The 23978-nt window shown below is 41.5% G+C and overlaps 1 protein-coding gene across 1 annotated transcript in view; it reads left to right on the forward strand.

The window, feature by feature from the left end:
* Positions 1-23978, forward strand: part of LOC111151376 (methyltransferase like 16) — a 78409-nt gene that overhangs the window by 8456 nt on the left and 45975 nt on the right. The window contains exon 3 of the mRNA XM_022509360.1: positions 20065-20264. Within this exon, the coding sequence (XP_022365068.1) occupies positions 20065-20264 (200 nt within the window). The remainder of the gene's footprint in view (positions 1-20064; positions 20265-23978) is intronic.

Raw genomic sequence — 23978 nt, forward strand, 5'->3', positions numbered from 1 at the left:
CTGTGGGATGGCAAACATGATAATGGTGTGGGAATAACTGATATGTATGTTATACTGTTGAGAAGTAAATCTTTAACTGCATTCCTAAATTCTGTGGGAGTTAGAGGCTGGACATTCCAAGCCTTCCTGGGGAAAGTTGTGATTTAAGTATGAGGGGCAGGAGGAGCAGGATTGTGGAGAAAAGGGAAGGTAAGGAATAATAATAGTATCACAGGACTTGAGGCATTTTGATGACCTCTTCCTACTAGCAGTCTCCTTATGACTTTAGAAATGGAGGTCCTAGGGCAGGATTTAACCTGAGGAGCAAGATAGCCTAGAAATAATATTAAAGTTTAAAAATGTGTATTTAGGGTACCTGGATAGCTTGGTTGGTTAAGTGTCTGCCTTCTGCTCAGGTCATGATCCTGGGGTCCTGGGATCAAGTCCCGCATTGGGCTCCCTGCTCAGTGGGGAGCCTGCTTCTCCCTCTTCTACTCCTTCTGCTTGTGCACACATGCACTCTCTCTCTTTGTCAAATAAATAAAATCTTTAAAAAATACGTATATTTATGCTCATATTTCTGGGAGATAATCCTTAGTTTTCATCAGATTCTGAAAGCGATTTGGGCCCCTTTCCTCCCCTAGTACAAAAGGTTAAGATCAAATGCCCTAGACTATGGTTTTGAAGTTTTTTGTCTACTCAGTTACAAGTTGAGAATAGTTCATATCAATGTTTGTACAGCTGACCATATTCCTATATTAAGCACATTAGAAAACAATTCAAACTAAAAATTAAACATCTTTAAATAAGTTATAGTATTTTCTTTGCATACTCTTTTTTTTTTTTTTTTTTTTAAAGATTTTTTTTTTTTTTTTTTTAGAGAGAAATCACAAGTAGGCAGAGAAGCAGGCAGAGAGAGAGGAGGAAGCAGGCTCCCTGCTGAGCAGAAAGCCCGATGCGGGGCTCGAACCCAGGACCTGGGATCATGACCTGAGCCGAAGGCAGCGGCTTAACCCACTGAGCCACCCAGGCGCCCCTTCTTTGCATACTCTTAAGAATTATTTTCAGCACCTCACTTTGGCGAAAACCTTAGAGAGATTGAGTTGGTATTTCTCTTTAAATCCCTACCATTGTTCTTTTTTTTTTTTTTTAAGATTTTATTTATTTATTTGACAGACAGAGATCACAAGTAGACAGAGAGGCAGGTGGGGGGTGGGGGGAAGCAGGCTCCCTGCTGAGCAAAGAGCCCCACAAGGGGCTCGATCCCAGGACCCTGAGATCATGACCCGAGCCAAAGGCAGAGGCTTAACCCACTGAGCCACCCAGGCGCCACCCTACCATTGTTCTTAAATCTTTGTTCCATAATTATATATGTGAATGTTTTATTTAGTCCATGTAGTGTAGGACAGGTACAGTTTTGTTATTCTTTGTTTTCTCTGTATACCTATCATTGTACTTAATTACTTAACAAATTCCTATTGATTAACCATTCTGTGCAAAGTTTTAGGAAAGCCATAATAAACAAGAAACACAGTGACTGCTGCATTTGGAGTTCACACATTAGTGGGGGAAGTGGACACATAAATAAGCAGTCAAGCTTTTGGTGTGGCAGAATCTGTGGAGTCACACAGAAGGGAGACCTCATTGTGACTTTGGAATGTAGAGAAAGATTTAAAGCAGAAGTGGTGTCTCGATTGTGCTGAAGAATTGAATAGGAGTTAGCCAGATAGAATGTTACAGACAGAGGGGGCAGTATGTGCAGAGCACTGAGTAGTAGAGGAACTGGAAAAGCTCAGTATGTCTAAGATGTTGTGGACAAATGACAGGAGATGAGGTTGGGGAGGATTATGCTTGTAGTATTATAAGGTCCACTTAGGAATTTGGAATTTTTAATTTTTATTCTTTTTTTTTTTTTTTAAGATTTTGTTTATTTGAGAGAGAGTAAGCGAGAAAGAGAGATGAGTTGGGGGAAGAGCAGAGAGAGAGGGAGAAGCAGACTCCCTATGTGGGGCTCGATCCTGGGACTATGGGATCATGACCTGAGCCAAAGGCAGACGTTCAACCAACCAAGCCACCCAGGTGCCCGAATTTATTCTTTTTGAGAGAGAGAGAGCTTGCTCCCACATGGGGGCAAGGGGCAGAGGGAGGGGGAGACTTAAGCAGGCTCAACACCTAGCGCTGAGCAGAGCTCAATCTCATGACCTGAGCTGAAATCAAGAAAGGGTTGGATGCTTAACCAACTGAGCCACCCAGGTGCCCTAGGAGTTTGGAATTTAATTTTAAGGACATGGTATAAAGGGTTCTTGTATCTTCAGAGTTACCCATCCCTGTTCTAATCCACTAAAGTTTAAAGGCAGAGGAATAACATGTTCAGAGTTGTGTTTTAAAGAGAAATATTTTTAGAGCGTGGACGAAGATGGGTTGCAGGGGAAATTAAGATTGGAGGTATAGGGAAGTGAGTAGGAAATGGTTTCGGTGATCCAGATTAAACACTGGTGGCCTAACTAGATAGAGGCAGGAGGGATAAGAAATCACTGATGAATTTGAGTGAAATTCATGAATAGAATTAGCAGGACATAGTGGAAATTAAGGAATCTGAGCCATATAAGGTGCTTGCGATTTTAATTTAGCAAGAGGATGGGTGGTAATACCTAGTTTATTGAGTTAGGGAATAAGGAGGAATGAGCTCATTTGTGGGGAGATGAGATTTTAAGTTTGGGGCATATAGTACCAGAGAAGGCTGTGGGATATTCAAGTAGGGTTATTTTGTTGGCAATCAAAAATGAAATTTGGGAGAGCGGGACAAAGCAGTGATATGGAGGTGGTGTTAGTGAAGGTCATGGGTCTTTGAGTTGAATCCTGAAGAATGAATAGAAGGGGGAAAGAATTCAGAGAACAGATTTTTGTGTAAGGTGTGTTTAAGTTTGGAGAGCTGTGTCTAGTTGGGGCTGAACTGAATATAGGATAGGCTCAAAATAACAAGATGAGACTGAAGGGAAAAGAACAGGTCACAAAGAGCCTCTCATAGCATGCAAGTTCACTTGATTGCTCAGACACTGGAGGAATCGGAGGGTTTTTAAGATGGTTTAAGATTAACATTTTTTAAAATATGGCTCAGAGAAAACCAAAGAGATCTGTTATTATAGTGTATCCAAATGGATTAAAGGTATCTGGCAAGTAATAGACATTCAGTAAATTTGTTAAACTCTCGAGAATAGGGATGCCTGGGTGGCTCAGTTGGTTGCGCGTCTGCCTTGGGCTCTGGTCGTGATCTCAGGGTCCTGGGATTGAGTTCTGCATCTGACTCCTTGCTCAGCAGGGAGCCTGCTTCTCCCTCTGCCTGCTGCTCCCCCAGCTTGTGCGCAGTCTCTCTCTCTCTGGCAAATAAATAAATAAAATCTAAAAAAAACCAAAAACAAATAAACAGCCCTGCATCTACCACATGACCCAGCAATTATAATCTGGGACATTTACCCTAAAAAAAAAAAAAATTCTGTAAAATCTAACTCTGTGCCATTTACCAGTGGCATACTTATTTTTTTTCCTCCAAGTTTTTATTTAAATTCTGTCTAATTAACATACAGTATTAGTGTAAAATTTAGTGATTCATCACTTACAGATGCCTGCTGCTTATCACAAGTGCCCATCACTTATTTAATCCACCTCCACCCCACCCACCTCACAAATGGTTTACTTAATTACAGATAAATGAAAAATAAAGGGATGGACAAAAATATACTGGGCAAATGAGAGTTCCCCCAAATTAGAAAAAGTAAAATAGAAGGCAAAAAATCATCAAATTAGAAAAAGAGGACACGGGACACCTGGATGGCTCAGTGGGTTAAAGCCTCTGCTTTCGGCTCAGGTCATGATCCCAGGGTCCTGGGATCGAGCCCCGCATCGGGCTCTCTGCTCTGCAGGAGGCCTGCTTCTCTTCCTCTCTCTCTCTCTGCCTGCCTCTCTGCCTACTTGTGATCTCTGTCTGTCAAATAAATGAATAAAATCTTAAAAAAAAAAAAAAGAAAAAAAGAGGACTAGTTTACATTAATAAAAGCAATAATTTTAGGGTACCTAGGTGGCTCAGTGGGTTAAGCAGCTGCCTTCGGCTCAGGTCATGACCCTGAGCCCTGCATTGGGCTCCCTGCTCACTGGGGAGCCTGCTTCTCTCTGCCTGCCACTCCACCAGTTTGTGCGCTCTCTTTCAAATAAATAAATCTTTTTAAAACAATTTTCATTGAAAGTTTAAAAAAAAGATTTTAGCATTTTAGAAAATATAACAAATATTTTTTATTAAGTGTTTAATATAACTTGGAGACGCTTTTCCTTATATTTCTAACCAAGTAGACATAAATAGAGAAATGGCCTTAGGGACTTTGAAAGGATTCAGGAATGCTTCAAAAACAATTAGATAAAGATACTTGTGTTGGGGCCATGTCTGACTGGCTCAGTTCTAGACTCTTGATCTCAGGGTCATGAGATGAAGCCCCATGTTGAGTGTAGAGCTTACCTACAAAAAAATACTTGTGTATGTTTTTTTCTTGAGGAGATAGGGTTCAGAGCTCTAACCTATAATTTAGAACTTCACTTTTCAAAAGGGTCATTGACCCAAAAAACATTAAGTACTGCTGATAGGGGTCTAAATAATATAATCAATAAATTTGATTCAGTGATATGTTTTGAACATTTAACTTAAAAACATGAATGCACATTCTCTATTTTTCTCTCTCTTTTTTTTTAAGATTTATTAATTTTATTTATTTATTTATTTATTTATTTATTTTTTAAAAGATTTTATTTATTTATTTGACAGAGAGAGACCACAAGTAGACAGAGAGGCAGGCAGAGAGAGAGAGAGAGAGGGAAGCAGGCTCCCCGCTGAGCAGAGAGCCCGATGCGGGACTTGATCCCAGGACCCTGAGATCATGACCTGAGCCGAAGGCAGCGGCCTAACCCACTGAGCCACCCAGGCGCCCAAGATTTATTAATTTTTTTTTTAAACATTTTTTTTTAATTTATTTATTTGACAGACAGAGATCACAAGCAGGCAGAGAGGCAGGCAGAGAGAGAGGAGGAAGCAGGCTCCTTGCCAAGCAGTGAGCCCAATGCGGGGCTCGATCCCAGGACCCTGAGATCATGACCTGAGCCGAAGGCAGCGGCTTAACCCACTGAGCCACCCAGGCGCCCCAAGATTTATTAATTTTAAAGACAGCTCGAGAACGGGGGGAGAGGGAGAGGGTAAAGTACAGAATCTCAAGCAGACTCCCTTCTAAGTGTGGAGCCGGGTGTGGGGCTTGATCTCAGGACCCTGAGATCATGACCTCGGCTGAAATCAGGAGTTCAACACTTAACTGACTGAGCTACCCAGGTGCCCCACTTTTTTAAAAAGTTTGATTTATTTAAGTAATCACCCCATGTGGGGCTCAAACTCATGACCCCAAGATGAAGAGTTGCATGCTCTACCAACTGAGCCAGCCTGGCACCCCATGAATGCACATTCTTTTAAAATCATTTGCCCAGGCTTATAATAGTAAGAAAGGACTGAGCTGAGGGTGCCTGGGTAGCTCAGTTGGTTAAGTGTCTGGCTTTGGCTCAGGTCATGATCCCATAGTTCTGGGATCAACTCCTGAGTTGGGTTCCCTGCTCAGCAGGAGATTCTGCTTCTCCCTCTGCCTGCTGCCCCTGTCCCTGCTTGTGTGCTCGCTCTCTCCAATAAATAAATAAAGTCTTAAAAAATTTGTGTGTGTATACACACATATATGTATATGCACATACATGTATATGTACATGTATATGTATACACACATATATATGTATATGTATGTGTATACACAGATATATAGTTATATATAACTACATATGTATATAGTTAAAATGTTGCTGCTTCCCCCAGTCAAAATCCCTGTTTTGGGGAGAAAGATTGGTCTGTGTCCAAAATTCAAAGAAAAGATGCTCAAAGCAATAAAAGAGTAATGGGTGGTAGCAAGGTGTGTGTGAACTTTAACTTCACAATATATTTTAATATCTATCTGGATATTTAAGATATTTAACATCTAGATCTTTAGGTTCAAGCAATTAAAATATTAGTACAGTATTGGAGCAAGAATGGGCATTCCAAAACACAGTGTGGCATTCCAGAACACACCTAAGTCTAAACAACAGAACAGCTGCATGTGCATGTTAAGTGGTGGGATGATTCCTATCATTTGACTCAATACAGTACCTCCCAGAGGGAGTGCAAAGTGAACAGGGTGGATCTTCTTTTATTTTTAAAGATTTTATTTATTTATTTGACAGACAGAGATCACAAGTAGGCAGAGAGGCAGGCAGAGAGAGAGGAGGAAGCAGGATCCCCGCTGAGCAGAGAGCCTGATGTGGGGCTCAATCCTAGGACCCCGAGATCATGACCCAAGCTAAAGGCAGAGGCTTTAACCCACTGAGCCACCCAGGTGCCCCGAATCTTCTTTCTTTCTTTTTTTTTTTCCTTCAACAGAGACCACAAGTAGGCAGAGAGGCAGGTGGGGGGGGGGAGCAGGCTCCCCGCTGAGCAGAGAGCCCGATGCGAGGCTCGATCCCAGGTCTCTGGGATCATGACCTGAGCTGAAGGCAGAGGCCTAACCCACTGAGCCACCCAGGCGCCCCCGAATCTTCTTTCTTTCTTTTTCTTTCTTTTTTTTTTTTTTTTAAAGATTTTATTTATTTATTTGACAGAGATCACAAGTAGGCGGAGAGGCAGGCAGAGAGAGGAGGAAGCAGGCTCCCCGCTGAGCAGAGAGCCCGATGCGGGACTCGATCCCAGGACCCTGGGATCATGACCCGAGCCGAAGGCAGAGGCTCCAACCCACTGAGCCACCCAGGCGCCCCCCGAATCTTCTTTCTTAATCAGTCTTGACTCCTGTGTATTTCTCATCATGTGAATATCATACCGTGCTATAAATGGTTAAAGAGATTTTTCCAATCTAAAATTTTTGACCATACTGGATTTTTACTTTATGTGCTTACTTTAGAACCTGTCAAGTAAGTCTATATTGTAGAATAGGGAAGCATTTCAGTTCGTATGGGGTGAGGCAGATAATAATGAATTTTTTTTAGTAATGGATTTTTTTTTTTTTTTTTTTTGGAGCCAGAGGGCTGAGCATGTATTAGTGGGTGAAGGGGCAAAGGTGGGGGAGAGAGAGAGAGAGAGAGAATCCCAGGCAGGTTCCATGCCCAATGTGCAGAGCCCAACGTGGGGCTTTTTCCCAGGACCTGAAGATCATAACTTGAGCCCAAACCAAGAGTTGGACACTCAGCTGACACCAATCTAGGCGCCCCCAGTAATGGATTTTTTAAAAAATATTTTATTTATTTGACAGACAGAGATCACAAGTAGACAGAGAGGCAGGCAGAGAGAGAGAGGGAAGCAGGCTCCCTGCTGAGCAGAGAGCCCGATGTGGGACTTGATCCCAGGACCCTGAGATCATGACCCGAGCCGAAGGCAGCGGCCCAACCCACGGAGCCACCCAGGCGCCCTCAATATAAAGAATTCTTACAAGACAATAAGAAAAAGTAAGAAACCTTTATAGACAAAGGTAAAGTTAAAAATGGGCAGTTCACAAGAGGAAAGACAGTAGACCTAATTAGCAAAGATAAAGTATTAAAATATCTGTTGGGACACTTGGGTGGCTCAGTCGGTTGAGCATCTGACTCTTGATTTCGGCTCAGGTCCTGATCTCAGGGTCATGGGATTCAGCCCTATGTTGGGCATCATGCTTAGTGTGGAGTCTGCTTGTCCCTCTCTCTCTGTTCCTCCCCCTGCTCACTCACTGACTCTGTCTCAAATAAATGAATATGTAAAACATTTGTAAAAGGAAGAAAATATCCATTAATGGCAAAAATGTAGTCAAATGGGGCCGCCTGGATGGCTCAGTGGGTTAATGCCTCTGCCTTTGGCTCAGGTCATGATGCCAGGGTCTTGGGATCAAGCCCCGAGTTGGGCTCTTTGCTTAGCGGGGAGCTTGCTTCCCCTTCTCTCTCTCTGCCTGCCTCTCTGCCTGCTTGTGATTACTGTCTGGCAAATAAATAAAATCTTTAAAAAAAAAAAGATGTAGTCAAATGGTATAGAGAAAATGCTGGGTAAAATTGCAACTTTGAAGATAATGTTTGTTTAAGGATGTTTATCCTCAAGCTGTTTATAACAAGAAAAATTGGAAGTAATGTAAGTATCTAGTACATAGGTTCTTAACAGTGTGGTTCCATGGAATATCGTGGAACTTGTAGAATGGATGTTGCAGGTGATCAAATGTGATAATTTTGTTTCAGGCTAAAACCATAGAAAGGGACTAAAATGTTGTGAGTTGTGATCAAACACATTGATGTTCTTTTTGGAATAGGCAAAAGTTATTTTTGTTTAAAGATTTTATTTATTTATTTTTTAAGATTTTATTTATTTATTTGACAGAGATCACAAGTAGGCTGAGAGACAGGCAGAGAGAGAGGAGGAAGCAGGCTCCCGGCTGAGCAGAGAGCCCGATGCAGGGCTCCATCCCAGGACCCTGGGATCATGACCTGAGTCGAAAGCAGAGGCTTTAACCCACTGAGCCACCCAGGCGCCCCAAGATTTTATTTCTTTATTTGAGAGAGAGAAAGAGTATACAGTAGGGGGAGGGATAGAGTGAGAAACAGACTCCCTGCTGAGTGGAGAGCCTGATGCTGGACTCGTCCCAGGACCCCAAGATCATGACCCAAGCCGAAGTCAGACGCTCAACCAGCTGAGCCACCCAGACACCCCTAGGCAAAAGTAATTTTTAAGTTTTTTGCAGGATAGGGATGCCTGGGTGACTCAGTTGGTTACCTGTCTGCCTTCAGCTCAGGTCATGATCCCAGGGTCCTGGGATGAGTCCTGCATCAGGCTCCTTGCACAATGGGGAGCCTGCTTCTCCCTCTGCCTCCTGCTCTCCCTGCTTTTCTGTGTGTGTGTGTGTGTGTGTGTGTGTGTGTGTGTGTGTGTGCGCGCGCGCGTGCGCACTCTCTCTCTGACAAATAAATAAAATCTTTAAATTTTTGCAGGATAAAACAGACTAGTCTAGGGTGCCTGGGTGGCTCAGTGGGTTAAGGCCTCTGCCTTCGGCTCGGGTCATGATCCCAGGGTCCTGGGATGGAGTCCTGCATCAGGCTCTGCTCAGCCAGGAGCCTGCTTCTCCATCTCTCTCTGCCTTCTTGTGATCTCTGTCTGTCAAATAAATAAATAAAATCTTAAAAAAAAAAAGGCTAGTCTGTGAAAGAATAGGAAGAGGATGAGGCAAGCTTGAGGAGAGCCTCATTTGTTTCTCTTTTTTAAAATAGTTTTTTCAAGACTTTATTTGAGAGAGAGTGAGCAAGAGAGCGATCATAAGTTGGGGAGGGGCAGAGGGAGGTGAACAGGGAGGCTCCCCACTGAGGGGGCTTCTTCTGTTCTTTAAAGATGGAAGCAATATGAGCTTATTAAAAGGTGGCATGGTAGCATATTTAGAAGGACTCCCCCTTCTTGCTTACTTAGTTAAGAGTTCTTGATGATTGTCTACATTGATATTTTTATTTTATTTATTTTTAGCATGGCTTTTTATTTTTATAATGACTTTTTATTTATTTCCATGGGATGTATGAGAAAGAATGTCAAAATATAAACCCAGCTAATTATGAAAAAGGAGTATCAGACAAAAGGGTAGACTTGATCAAAGTGTCATTTATGTACTCAACTCTTAAGCAGAGTATGGAGAGAGGGGATTCATTTCTCAGTCAGTCATCCTAAGGACCAGTCTTAAGGGTGCCACATAGCAGTTCTAGAGGTTTTGATAGAAACCACGAGCAGGGGGAGTGGCAGGCAAAGGGGGAGGGAGAAGCAGACTTCCTGCTGAGCAGGGAGCCCAGTGACCTTGATCCCAGGACCTGAGGATCATGACCCCAGCCAAAGGCAGACACTTAACCCACTGAACCACCTAGTCACCCCTTTACATAATTTTCTTAACTTTACTGATACTGAATTTCCTCATCTAAAGAAGAGGGATAAAAGGACATGCTTTGGATTTTTGTCATAAAGGTTAGTGATAATGCATGTAAGGTGACAGCATTATAGACACTTTGAAAATGATAGGTTGTTATGTCTGGTGTAATCGATAAGGTGACTGGGATTGCTAGTGTGATGTCTCTCTCTGTTTTTCTTTCCTGCACCCATCACTGCTTTGTTGTAATCATATCTGACCATTGTAACTAGATTTTAGTTCATACGTTTTTCACAGTAACCAGCCCCATGGAGATATCCTGTAGTTTGAGCCCTACCAGTAGAGTTTGGATGAAGTGTGACACTTAACTGATTTATTTGTTTTTATTTTTATTTTTATTTTTTTGAAAGATTTTATTTATTTATTTGACAGAGAGCTCACAAGTAGGCAGAGCAGCAGGCAGAGAGACGGGGGAGCAGGCTCCCCACTGAGCAGAGAGCCTGATGCGGGGCCAGGACCCTGAGATCATGACCTGAGCTGAAGGCAGAGGCTTAACCCACTGAGCCACCCAGGCACCCCAACTGATTTGTTTTTAAACCAAAGACCCAGCTCTTGAAGGGTTTTTTCATATGTTATGCCTGTATATTTTTAACCCCTCAGTGAAGATCTAATAGAAACCAGTATTGGAAAATTGGTTGGGAGGATTTACCCCTTATTGTTGTTACATGAGGTTCAGTGGTCTCTGTAGTGTTAGAATGATTGTTATTTTAACCATGGATCACAGAATGTATCCTTCCAAACTCTATAATGGTAATACTACATTCACCAGTAGCAGAGCAGGAGTCATTCTGGGGAAATCAGACATGAGCCTGTTGACAGTAGGCTATTTTGTGAAGTTGGATGTGTTAAACAATAAAGACTTGATGGAATAAATTGCTAATTTCCACGTGAGAGCTAAAGTTCCGGTGATCTCAGAAATGAGAATGAGAAAAGATCTTGCCTGTATTCAGGATTTTTTAATATCCCAGGGTGCTACAGTGACCTAGATATTTAACTAGTAAAGCCAGATGACTAGACTTTGTCCTACAAAAGGATTTCCAACCCTTAGATTAGTGTCTGTGTTTTCTTAGAAGTAAGAAAATGAACGCTTGCCTTGCTAATAACAAAGTCTAAGAATCAGCTCTTCATAGATATTTTTCAGTTTCTTTAATTTGACTAGCCTCTGTTTGATGTCTTGTATGTTTTGGTAATAGGATGTTCCTGTTGGGACACCAAGTGTCCAACTCTTGATCTCAGCTCAGGTCATGATCTCAGGGTTGTGAGTTCAAGCCCCATATTGGGCTCCATACTGGGCATGGAGCCTACTAAGGAAAAAAAAAAGATGTATTTCCTTATTAATAAATTGTATGCTGTAGTCCATCAAGGTGAACATATATATATTTTTAAATAACAAGAATTGTTTATATAAACAATAACTTTCTTTGAAGCCACTAAGAAAACATTAATTATTATGCTGTTTCTCTTGCTCCAAATGTTTCACGAGGCTGTATAATTAATGCTTAAGCTGCAATACTCTCTTTGGTGATTGTTGTCACCATGGGAAATATCCTGGTTTGGTTTCCAACAGAAATGTCCCTCTTTCATGGAAAAGTATCCTGGAACCGTGGGCCTGTTTTCCTATTTTGGAAAGGGGATTTTTGTTATCATACAGCTATTATAGAACACTTAATGGGGGGCGCCTGGGTGGCTCAGCGGGTTAGGCCGCTGCCTTCGGCTCGGGTCATGATCTCAGGGTTCTGGGATCGAGTCCCGCATGGGGCTCTCTGCTCAGCAGGGAGCCTGCTTCCCTCTCTTTCTCTCTCTCTGCCTGCCTCTGTCTACCGTGATCTCTCTCTGTCAAATAAGTAAATAAAATTTAAAAAAAAAAAAAAAGAACACTTAATGGGAAAATTATAGAAATTTATCCTTCCTAACTACATTTATAATGGTAATGTTGCATACATAAAAGAAAAATGGGGGCGCCTGGGTGGCTCAGTGGGTTAAGCCGCTGCCTTCGGCTCAGGTCATGATCCCAGGGTCCTGGGATCGAGCCCTGCATCAGACTCTCTGCTCAGCGGGGAGCCTGCTTCCCTCTCTCTTCTGCCTGCCTCTCCATCTACTTGTGATCTCTCTCTCTCTGTCAAATAAATAAATAAATAAAATCTTTAAAAAAAAAAAAGAAAGAAAGAAAAATGTCACCATTCTTCCATCCCCAGAAGATCAAATTGCTTTGTGTTCCTTTCTAAGTCTTTGTCCTTACGCATATATAGTATTTTTTGTGATTGTAATTTTTTTTTTTAAGATTTTATTTATTTATTTGACAGAGAGAGAGAGAGATCACAAGTAGGCAGAGAGGCAGGTAGAGAGAGGGGGAAGCAGGCTCCCTGCTGAGCAGAGAGCCTGATGCGGGGCTTGATCCCAGGACTCTAGGATCATGACCTGAGCTGAAGGCAGAGGCTTTAACCCACTGAGCCACCCAGGCGCCCCTGTGATTGTAATTTTTTTTTTTAAGTTTTATTTATTTATTTGACAGACAGAGATCACAAGTAGATGGAGAGGCAGGCAGAGAGAGAGAGAGGGAAGCAGGCTCCCTGCTGAGCAGAGAGCCCGATGCGGGGCTCAATCCCAGGACCCTGAGATCACGACCCGAGCCGAAGGCAGAGGCTTAACCCACTGAGCCACCCAGGCGCCCCCCTTGTGATTGTAATTTTGGTATAGATGTAATAATAGGACTTGTTTTTAACCCCCCTCGGTTGGCATTATAAACATTTTCCATATAGTTATAAAACAGTTATGAAGGTGATAACTATGTAAAATGTATTCAGTAAAACAAAAATAGGAGGGAATGGAAGTGTCTGCCCCACTCACCCACCCAGCTGTTTGCATATCCAGAAGTGGCCCTTAACCCTTCCAGACTCTTTTTTTTACCATATACACATGGGATCCTTTTTGTTTGGTTTTGGGGTTTGTTTTTTTGTACAACAGTGTGGTCACAATGTATATATGCTTTCTTTTTTTTTTTTTTTTTTTTAAAGATTTATTTATTTATTTGACAGAAATCACAAGGAGGCAGAGAAGCAGGCAGAGAGAGAGGAGGAAGCAGGCTCCCCACCGAGCAGAGAGCCCGATGCGGGGCTCAATCCCAGGACCCTGGGATCATGACCCGAGCCAAAGGCAGAGGCCTTAACCCACTGAGCCACTCAGGTGCCCCTGCTTTCTTTTTTTTAAGGTTTTATTTATTTATTTGTCAGAGAGAGAGAGCACAAGCAGGCAGAGTGGCAGGCAGAGAGAGAGAAAGAGAGAGAGGGAAACAGACTCCCCGCTGAGTAAGGAGCCTCATGTGGGACTCGATCCCAGGACTCTGGGATCATGACCTGAGCCGAAGGCAGTGGCTCAACCGACTGAGCCACCCAGGTGTCCCTATATATATATGCTTTTATTCAAAGGTGATATGTGTGTGTGTGTGTGTGTGTGTGTGTGTGTGTGTGTGTGTGTGTGTATATCAAGAAATATTATTCATGCAATAATATGTGGACCAGCCCAGGCTTACTCCTATTTATTTATTTGAGAGAGAGTGAGAGAGAGAGAGAGAAGAGTGCACACACACAAGCAGGGGTCGAGGAGGGGGATGGGGAGAGGGAGTCTGACATGGGGCTCAGTCCCAGGACCCTGCAGTCGCATCCGGAGCCAGAGGCAGATGCTTAACCAACTGAGCCACCCAGGCAGCTCCTCAGTCTTAGTCCTTTTAATGACTGCAGACTAATCTCCTTATTGATTACTGTTAGATTGTTCCTAAAATTTCTATATATGAAACTTAAATTTTTTTTTTTAAGATTTTATTTATTTATTTGACAGAGATCACAAGTAGGCAGAGAGGCAGGCAGAGAGAGAGGGAAGCAGGCTCCCGCTGAGCACAGAGCCCGATGCGGGGCTCAATCCCAGGACCCTAAGATCATGACCTGAGCCGAAGGCAGAGGCTTTAACCCACTGAGCCACCCAGGCGCCCCTGAAACTTAAATTTTTTTTTAAAAGATTTTATTTATTTATTTGACAGAGAGAGAAATCACAAGTAGGCAGAGAGGCAGGCCAGAGAGAGAGAGGAGGAAGCAGGCTTCCCGCTGAGCAGAGAGCCCGATGCGGGGCTCGATCCCAGGACCCTGGGATCATGACCTGAGCCGAAGGCAGAGGCTTAACCCATTGAGCCACCCAGGTGCCCCTCCAGGGTGGTTTCTAATTCCACCTCTACCAAAGCAGCTCTTGGAAAAGGTCTCCAGTGATCTTGTGTCACTAAATGCAATTTTGGTTTTCAGTTGACTTTTGAGAGGCAGGTTACTTTGCCAACACTGTTCTTCATGGGCACCCTCTTCCCTTGGCTTCCTTGGCACCACACTTTCTTTCACCCTTTCTGTCTCCTTGTGTAGCTTCCTTTGTAATGATTGTATGCACAGCCATTAAAGAAAGGAGTCTTTAAGGCTTAGTGCAGAGCCTTCTTCTTCTAATCTTGTATTTTCCCTTTAAGCATTCTCATCACTCTGGGGCCTCACTCCTTTGTTTGCAAATCGCTCCTACATTTGTTTCTTCAGACCAGTTTTCTGGGCTCTCTACCTGGAGGTCACTGCTTCCTCAGTATCCCTACTTGGATATCTCAGATTTATGATATTTATCCTAAAAAATGGTTCTCTGTTAGAGTTCCCAATTTTAGTGAATGGCACAGTTTATCCTGTTGAACAGGCCAGAACCCTAGGGAACATCTATGAATACATCCTTTCTCACCTCACATACAAGTCCACTAGCAAATTTGGTAAGTTTTCCTTCTTGAATATCTCTTAATTCTTTTCACTTTCCCCTGGCTTTGCCACCACCACCTTTATCCAGCCTCTTAACTCATGTTAATGCAGTATTCCCTCCCCGCAAGTTTTTTCTTTGTTAATTTTTATTCTGCTCTCAGTAATTAGCTAAGTTACCTTTTCTGATTTGTTCTAAGGTAATTCCACTCATTATTTAGGTTTCATAGCACCTTGTACCTATCTTTTACAGCATTCATCATAGTGACAATTTTAAGTGTATTTGAGTGATTCTTGGATGAATACCTAACCTCTGTCAGACTGTCACTGTCATGAGGGGAGAGATGGCGTCTGTATTTGCATACTGCGGCATCTCTAGCACTTTGCCCAATGTCTAGCAATAGTTAATACATGGTAAATGTGGAATGAATAAAGGCATAAATGCCCACTGTCACAACTTCTTCTTCTTTTTTTATTTATTATTATTATTTTTTAAATATTTTATTTATTTATTTGACAGAGATCACAAGTAAGCAGAGAGGCAGGCAGAGAGAGAGGAGGAAGCAGGCTCCCCGCTGAGCAGAGAGCCCAATGCGGGGCTCGATCCCAGACCCTGGGATCATGACCTGAGCCGAAGGCGGAGGCTTTAACCCGCTGAGCCACCCAGGCGCCCCTGTCACAACTTCTTGAAAATTCTATTTTATTCTGTATAACTCAGTTGAACAAAGTGAAGTAATCTCTGCACCCAGCGTGGGGCTCAAACTCACAACCCTGAGATTAAGTCAGCCATGCACCCTGGGATAGAAACATTTTTATACTTCATCTTTGAAAGTACGGGGGAGTCAAGTACCCCAGCTTTTTTTTTTTTTTTTTTTTTTATAGTTCCACTGTTTGCAATACAGGTTACAGCCTGTCGGCCTGTGAATTGTTTAAGGCTTGCAGTTGTTTATTGACCACACAGATTTTAAGAATCAGGGAAATTTCATATAAAATTATGGTTTGTTGGTTTCCTTTAGAAATTTTAAAGATCTGGCAAAATGGCTGGTAAACTCACTTGACATTAATTACCTGGAACTGGGTGGTGATCATACTCTTTGAAATGGCTATTTGTGTCATCTGGCATAATGCTACTAAAAGTGTGGCTTGTCCACAAACTGTTTGTTACTGTCTACAGAGATAAGGATCTTGTGCTACATGTTTAAGTTCAACAGACATTTCTTTGGTCAAATGACTTTCTTTAGTGTTCTAATTTACAGACCAGCACAAGCTCTCTATCTTGTTAGGGACTGGCATTTTGAATAGCACCATGTAAATATTTGAGTTTGTATTCCCTGATTTTCATAATTTTATTCAAAATGCCAGTGCAAAGTCACATTCAGAAGTTGTGGGAAAGTAATTATGTCATTTCAGGTGTCCTGCTGTTGCTGTTATACTGTTTAAGGTAATACTGTTCAAGCTTATTTTATAAGGTATCTAGGCTATTAAGTTTCTTTGATAGAAAAATTATGACTTTCAGATCTTCAGATTTTCAGACTTTCAGATTTTAAGGCTTTGAACATAGACACTATTGGGACATAATTCATTTGTGTGTTTAGCCATGAAGCTTAATAGAGTAGGCTGCTTTTACAAAATAAAGGATGTGAATTCATTCAAATGCCCTAGTGTGGTACTGAGAGTGAACTTTACATATGTAAAAATTCTATTTTTATTTCTTTGTCATTGAAGGAAATGAAGTCCCATCTTTTTCACAGATTTCACAGGAGTCAAATGCAGTATTCTTTTTTTAAGAAGATTTTATTTATTTTTAAGATTTTTATTTATTTATTTGACACAGAGAAAGATCACACGTAGGCAGAGAGAGAGGGGGACGCAGGCTCCCCGCTGAGCAGAGAGCCCGATGTGGGGCTTGATCCCAGGACCCTGAGATCATGACCTGAGCCGAAGGCAGAGGCCCAACCCACTGAGCCACCCAGGTGCCCCAAGATTTTATTTATTTGACAGAGACACAGTGAGAGAGGCAACAGAAGCAGGGGGAGTGGGAGAGGGAGAAGCAGGCTTCCTGTGGAGCAGGGAGCCCAGTACAGGGCTTGGACCCAGGACTCTGGGATCATGACCTGAGCTGAAGGCAGAGGCTTTAACCCGCTGAGCCATCCAGGCACCCCTAGAGTGAAAAGTTTCTATAGATTTAATCCCCCCTTTTTTAAGCTACATTTATCTTGTTGACCCTGAGATTGTACTGCTTTTAATTGAGAAAGAATTCCAAAGGTAATAGAAGTCCTTTTTTTTTTTTTTTTTTAATTGATTGGGGCAGTTGCCGTGCGATTGAGTGAAGCAGAAATGTGTTCGTGGTTGCTTGCTCATGGACTAATTCTCTTTTATTAGCCCCACAAATGACAAAATTAATATATATCTACTTAGATGTCTAGGAGTAGACTTAATTTTCCTTTAAATAGTCAATATATTTTAAAGAGAATTTTTATTGCTAGCATATATTGATACAATAAACTTCTACTTGTACTGTTTCGTAGAAACTGGTCTTTAAAAGCTCATTAGTCCCCACCTAAATGTAAGGGGGTTATCGCTTTTGAAATTACTGTCCTCCCTGGGGTGCCTGGCTGGCTTGGTCGCTAGAGCATGTGATTGTTGATCTTGGGGTCATGAGTTAAGCCCCATGTTGGGGTAAAGTTTACTTTAAAAAGTGGGGGAGAATTCCTCTCTTCCAAATTTTGCTCTGGCATTTTGTATTTCTGCCTGTTCCTGCATATTTGCTTTTTCATCTCATTGAATGCTTTTTATCCCCACTCAAAAATTGATGGTTATTTGGTGAAAGGTAATGCCTGCTGGGTATGGGGGCAGAGGGAGAAGCAGGCTCCCACTGAGCAAAGAGCCCAGTGTGGAGCATGATCCGGGGACCCTGGGATCATGACCTGAGCCAAAAACAGACACTTAACTGACTGAGCCACCCAGGCGCCCTTCCCCATTCTTTTTTTTTAAAAGATTTTATTTATTTATTTGACGGAAAGAGATCACAAGTAGGCAGAGAGGCAGGCAGAGAGAGAGAGAGAGAGAGAGAGAGAAGTAGGCTACCTGCTGAGCAAAGAGCCCGATGTGGGGCTTGATCCCAGGACCCTGAGATCATGACCTGAGCCGAAGGCAGCGGCTTAACCCACGGAGCCACCCAGGCGCCCCTCCCCCTGAAGCATTCTTAAAGGTCGTAAGAAAGGATATATTCAAGTTTACAGTGCAATTTTTGTATAGATAACAAATTTTGTGTATATTCCTGAAATCTAATCCTGTTCATCATAACTCTTCGCAAATTGTTTTACTGTTAAAACTGTGTTTTTCTGAACAGTTTTTTAAAAGAGTAGATCATGTCTCTCGGGTGTGAGATTGAGCCCTGCGTTGGCTCTGCACTGGGAGTGTAGCCTGCTTAAGATCCTCTTTCTCCTTCTGTAGCCCCCCTTCAAAAAAATAAAGAATAAATCATGTCATCTACAAACATTGATTGTATATTCCTTAATATGTGTTAATAGTGTTTTTAAATGCTTACTATCATAAAGCAGAAGGATAATGTTAGATATCAGACTAGGGGATAATGGAAATGTTTAATGATGTTTGGTTATTCATAACTATTCTATTCAGTAACTTTATTGATTGTTCCATGTCACTATAATTTGCTCTACAAATATTTAAGTGAGTACCATCTTACTAATTCATAGTATGCATCATAAACTCTTAAAATTTTACCAGGAAGGACCCTTGGATTTTTGTTTTGTTTAATCCCTTAGTTTTATAGATGGAGAAACTGAGACCTAAGAATTGAAGTGACCTTCAGTCCATGGCTAGTTGATTGCAGAATCGAGATCGGACTCCAGATTTTTGAACTCCCATACCCTAGAATGTTTTGCTGTGGGTGATGGTGGAGCTTGGGTCCCTGGTATCTACCTGAAGTTTCCATGGTAGCCAGGTGGATAAAGCACTCTTCCTTCTGTCTGGGCATTGAGTTTTTCAAATGATTGGTCACTTAATCGCTAAGATGGGAACATAAAACTTAGGCCAGAATTTAGAGCAGTTTAAAGCTCCTTTTCTTAGTTCAGTCCCATCTACTGGCTTTCTGCTCCCTTTTCATTGCCCCATTTATAAATAAGATCTTTGGTTTTGTTTTAACGTTTCAACTTTAGTAGCATTTTAACATTAAAATAAATTGGTACAAGTTTCTTAAAAAGTTAAATAAAAGTATTGTATCGGATGAAGACTTGCATGTGGATGTTTAAAACACCATTGTTCATGAGAGCCAAAAAGCGAAAGAATCCAAATGTTCATTAAGTGGTGAGTGGATAAACAAACCACTAATGCAGTTATTCCTGCAGTGGAATATTATTTGCTACAGTATTGGTGAACCTCACAAACGTTGTGGCAAGTGAAAGAATCCAGATATGAAGACCACATATTTTATGATTTGATTTAGATGAAATGTCCACAAGAAGGAAATCTGTGGAGACAGAAAGTATGTTAATGTTTGCCTAGAGCTGACAGTGGAAATAAGGAGCGGCTTGCAAATGGCCATGAGGTGTCTTTTTTGGGATGATGGAAGTGTTCTAAAATTGGATTGTTGTGATGGTTGCCCAACTCTTACTATAATAAAAACTGTTGAATTGTATACTTACGAATTTTATGCAAATTATACCTCAGTAAAGCTGCTAAAAATAGTTGTATTTAAAAATTGTTATTTGTAATATCTAATATCTTAACTTATTTTCATTATTAAGCATTTTATACTGCTTTCCACTTTTAAATGTGATTTTTAACAAGTGCTGAAGTCAAATGATGTTAATGATAATAGTAAAAATAGCCAGCATTTGTATAATAGTTACTATATACTAGGCATTATATATATATATAATACATATATATATAACTTTTCTCAGATATTTCATAGCAATACTATGATAGAGGTATTATTATCCCCATTTTACTGAGGAAACAGTCTCATGGAGGTTAAAAAACTTGTCCAAAGTCCTATAACTAAGTAAGGAGATGATTGGGCAGGAATTGGAACAGAGGCACTCCTGTCCTCCATGTTCTTGTGTGAAAATGCAGTGTTGTCAGTGGAAATTTATACTGCCTTTCATACACTATGTCTGTGTAAACACCCATATGTGTTTTTCATTGCCCTGAACGTTCTATATAGCCATTTATATATGGTCTCCTAGAAAATTCAAACAGGTGTTGGTATTGTCTGGCTGCCATAGTTTGTGTAGCATAGTGAATCTTACTAATCAGTGTTCTTTTTCTCCACTCCTCAGTCTTAATTTTAAAGACCCTGAAGCAGTCAGAGCTCTGACCTGTACTCTCCTAAAGGAAGATTTTGGACTTTCTATTGATATTCCACTGGAAAGACTGATTCCTACAGTTCCCTTGAGACTCAACTACATTCATTGGGTAGAAGATCTGATTGGTCATCAGGACTCTGACAAAAGTACTCTCCGAAGAGGAATTGACATAGGTATATATGGTTTTAAATTCTATATAGTTTTAATTTCTTTTTTTTTTTAAGGTTTTATTTATTTACTTATTTATATGAGAGAGAGATATCACAAGTAGGCAGAGAGCAAGCAGAGGAAGAGGTGGAAGCAGGCTCCCCACTGAGCAGAGAGCCTGATGTGGGGCTTGATCGCAGGACCCTGAGATCATGACCAGAGCTGAAAGCAGAGGCTTAATCTACAGAGCCACCCAGGCGCCCCAATTCTTTATTTTTTTTTTTTTTTTAAGATTTTATTTATTTATTTGTCAGAGAGAGAGCAAGCAAGAGCCAGGGGGGAGGGGCAGAGGGAGGCACAGACTCCCTACCGAGCAGGCAGGGAGCCTCAATCCCAGGACCCTGGGATCATGATCTGCCCCAAAGGCAGATGCTTAACCAGCTGAGCCACCCAGGCATCCTTTAAATTCTTTTTTAGCTAAACATAAGTTTCACTAATTTTGCAAAGTCAGTTTCTTTGTAAACTTCTCTTCTGGATATTTGTGTGAAAGAAGCGGACTACAGATATTACTGTTCTTATTTGCTACACTTGGGCTTTTCTGCCATTTATTTCTCTTAAGAAGGGATTTTTAGCACCAACCAGGGAGCAAGGGTGTAACGGTGCAGAACGCAAATGAGACTCTTGTTTTCTTAGCTTTTCAGATTACCATATTGATGTCTGTATCTTTTGGACATTATTTTTACTCTGAATTATTTGATGTTAGTATAGTAGTCCGCATATTGAGATATTGTAATGATGACCATTTGATAAAAGATGATGTGGGCTGAATACTTCCAGGAATCTCTTGGATGATTATTAATCATTTAATTGGCATTTAATCTGAAATTAAAGATAGGAAAAAAGTCATTAATTTTAAGATGTTCTCTTAATTGCAAACTTTTACAAAAAAAAGGCTGTCTGGCTTATTCATTTGAGAGATTAAATGGAAATACAGAAGCAAATGAAGCTAGGGTATGTTTTGTAATTATAAATAGGTAGTGTGTTAATTTGATAGGGTTAAGAAAAATTTTTAATCCTTTGGCCTTTACTAATCCTTTATGGGAAAAAAGCTATGTGGCTCTATTTCTAATCATAATAGAGTTAATTTATAGGAAAGATACTTTCTAGATAGTAGTAAATTTTTTTTTTTTAAGATTTTATTTATTTATTTGACAGAGATCGCAAGTAGGCAAAGAGGCAGGCAGAGAGAGAGGAGGAAGCAGGCTCCCCGCTGAGCAGAGAGCCCAATGAGGGACTTGATCCCAGGACCCTGGGATCATTACCTGAGCTGAAGGCAGAGGCTTTAACCCACTGAGCCACCCAGGTGCCCCGATAGTAGTAAATGTTTAATTTTTTTTTTTAATAATTTTTTTTAAGATTTTATTTATTTATTTGACAGAGATCACAAGTAGGCAGAGAGGCAGGCAGAGAGAGAGAGAGAGAGGAGGAAGCAGGCTCCCCGCAGAGCAGAGAGCCCGATGCGGGACTCGATCCCAGGACCCCGGGACCACGACCCGAGCCGAAGGCAGAGGCTTTAACCCACCGAGCCACCCAGGCGCCCCGTAAATGTTTAATTTTTGACATTTGCATGCATTTTTAGTAAGCATTTTTCAGTCCCCCTCATAAATGGCCTGTTCAGGTCATTTATTGGCTCCTCTGTGGACTTTTTCTGGTTTTCTCTTCTCTGTTCTAGTCATTCTTCTCCCCTTTGAGCTTACTTTCCTGTACATGGCCATTAGATGTTGGGAAGGTTGGCCTTTAGCCCTTTTCTTTTGTTTTCTTTTTCTTTCTTTCTTTTTATTTTTTTTAAGATTTTATTTATTTATTTGACAAACAGAGATCACAAGTAGGCAGAGAGGCAGGCAGAGACAGAGAGAGAGGGAAGCAGGCTCCCCGCAGAGCAGAGACCCTGATGTGTGGGGCTACATCCCAGGACCGTGGGATCGTGACCCGAGCTGAAGGCAGAGCTTTAACCCACTGAGCCACCCAGGTGCCCTCTTTCCCGCCTCCCCCCACCGAAGATTTTATTTATTTATTTGAGAGACAGAGCCAGAGAGCATTAAGTGCCCTCAGGTGCCTGTCTTTAGCCCTTTTCTTAGCATCCTAACTCTAGGCAATTTCATCCACATTTATGACTATTTTCCACCTCCATGCAAATAACCCACAAATTTATGTATTCTGCCTACTAGTCCCCAGTGTCAGAAATACCCCTATCTCAAGAACATTTCAGACTTTGCCATGTCCAAGACCAGACTCAAATTCTTTTCTTTTTGATCTTGGTCCTCTTTCTTCGTTCCTTATTTCAGTGAATCCACCACAGTCCACCTGTCATCCTTGATACTCCTTGATACACCTCCCCAGTCTCACTGAGAATGTCTGTCATCATTTCCTTTTGGTTGGTCTCTTAAATATTTCTTGGGGCACCTGGGTGGCTCAGTCGGTTAAGCATCTGCCTTTGGCTCAGGTCATGATCTAAGGGTCCGGGGATTGAGTTCTGTATTGGGCTCCTTGCTCAGCAGGGAGCCTGCTTCTACCTCTGCCTGCTGCTCCCCCTGCTTGTGCCTTCTGTGTGTGTGTGTGTGTGTGTGTGTGTGTGTGTATCTGTCTGTCTGACAAATCTATAAATCTTTAAAAAATATATTTTTAAAATCATACACTTCTCCATCTCTAGTGTCACCATCTCAGTCCAAGTCACTGTCATCTCTCATGGTCTGCAGAATTAGTTGTTTTTTTTTTTTTTAAGATTTTATTTATTTGTCAGAGAGAGTGAGGGCACAAGCAGGGGAATACAGCAGGCAGAGGTAGAAGCAGGCTCCCTGCTGAATAAGGAGCCTGACACGGGACTCGATCACAGGACCCTGGGATCATGATCTGAACTGAAGGCAGTTTGCTTAACCAACTGAGCCACCCAGGTGCCCCCCCCCCACCCCCAGCAGAGTTTCTGGCATATAGTAGGTGTTCAGTAAATAATTTGTTGAATATTCATGGATAAATACATCATTCTTTCAGCATTCAAAATTCTGAACACCCTGTATGAGCTAAGTACTATATAAAAATGAGGGGTTTAGCAGAGGCTCTGCACTTTTATGTTCACAGCAAAAGATTGGCTGATGGGTTATAGAAAGCTTAAAAAGTGTGAGAGCATACTTGTTGCTAATTTATTTTAATTATGCCCCAAACTGTCTAAAATAACACTTGGGGGGGGCGCCTGGGTGGCTCAGTGGTTAAAGCCTCTGCCTTCGGCTCGGGTCATGATCTCGGGGTCCTGGGATCGAGTCCCGCATTGGGCTCTCTGCTCAGCGGGGAGCCTGCCTCCTCCTGTCTCTCTCTGCCTGCTTCTCTGCCTCCTTGTGATCTGTCAAATAAATACCAAAAAAAAAAAAAAATCTTTAAAAAAAAAATAAAATAAAATAACACTTGGGGATATAGGAGGTTAATGGATTTTAGCTCTTCACAAGGGGCACCCTTGCTGAAATCACATTCATTCTAATTAGGGTTTTATATAAATTCTTCCCCAGACTCCATCATTTTGCTCTAATTCTATGATTATACACTTTCCATTTTTATTTATCATTACAGGGATTATTATCCATTTTAAAATGTCATTCAGCTTTCTGAGGGGACTAGGATGTTAGAATTCAAGTCTTCTTGGTCTTAAGAATTGAGAAATTTGATTTTTTGTGGCAGAGGGGGTAGAGGAC

Source organism: Enhydra lutris, unplaced genomic scaffold, assembly GCF_002288905.1.
Source record: "Enhydra lutris kenyoni isolate GAN:26980312 unplaced genomic scaffold, ASM228890v2 scaffoldscaffold26, whole genome shotgun sequence".
Lineage (NCBI taxonomy): Eukaryota > Metazoa > Chordata > Mammalia > Carnivora > Mustelidae > Enhydra > Enhydra lutris.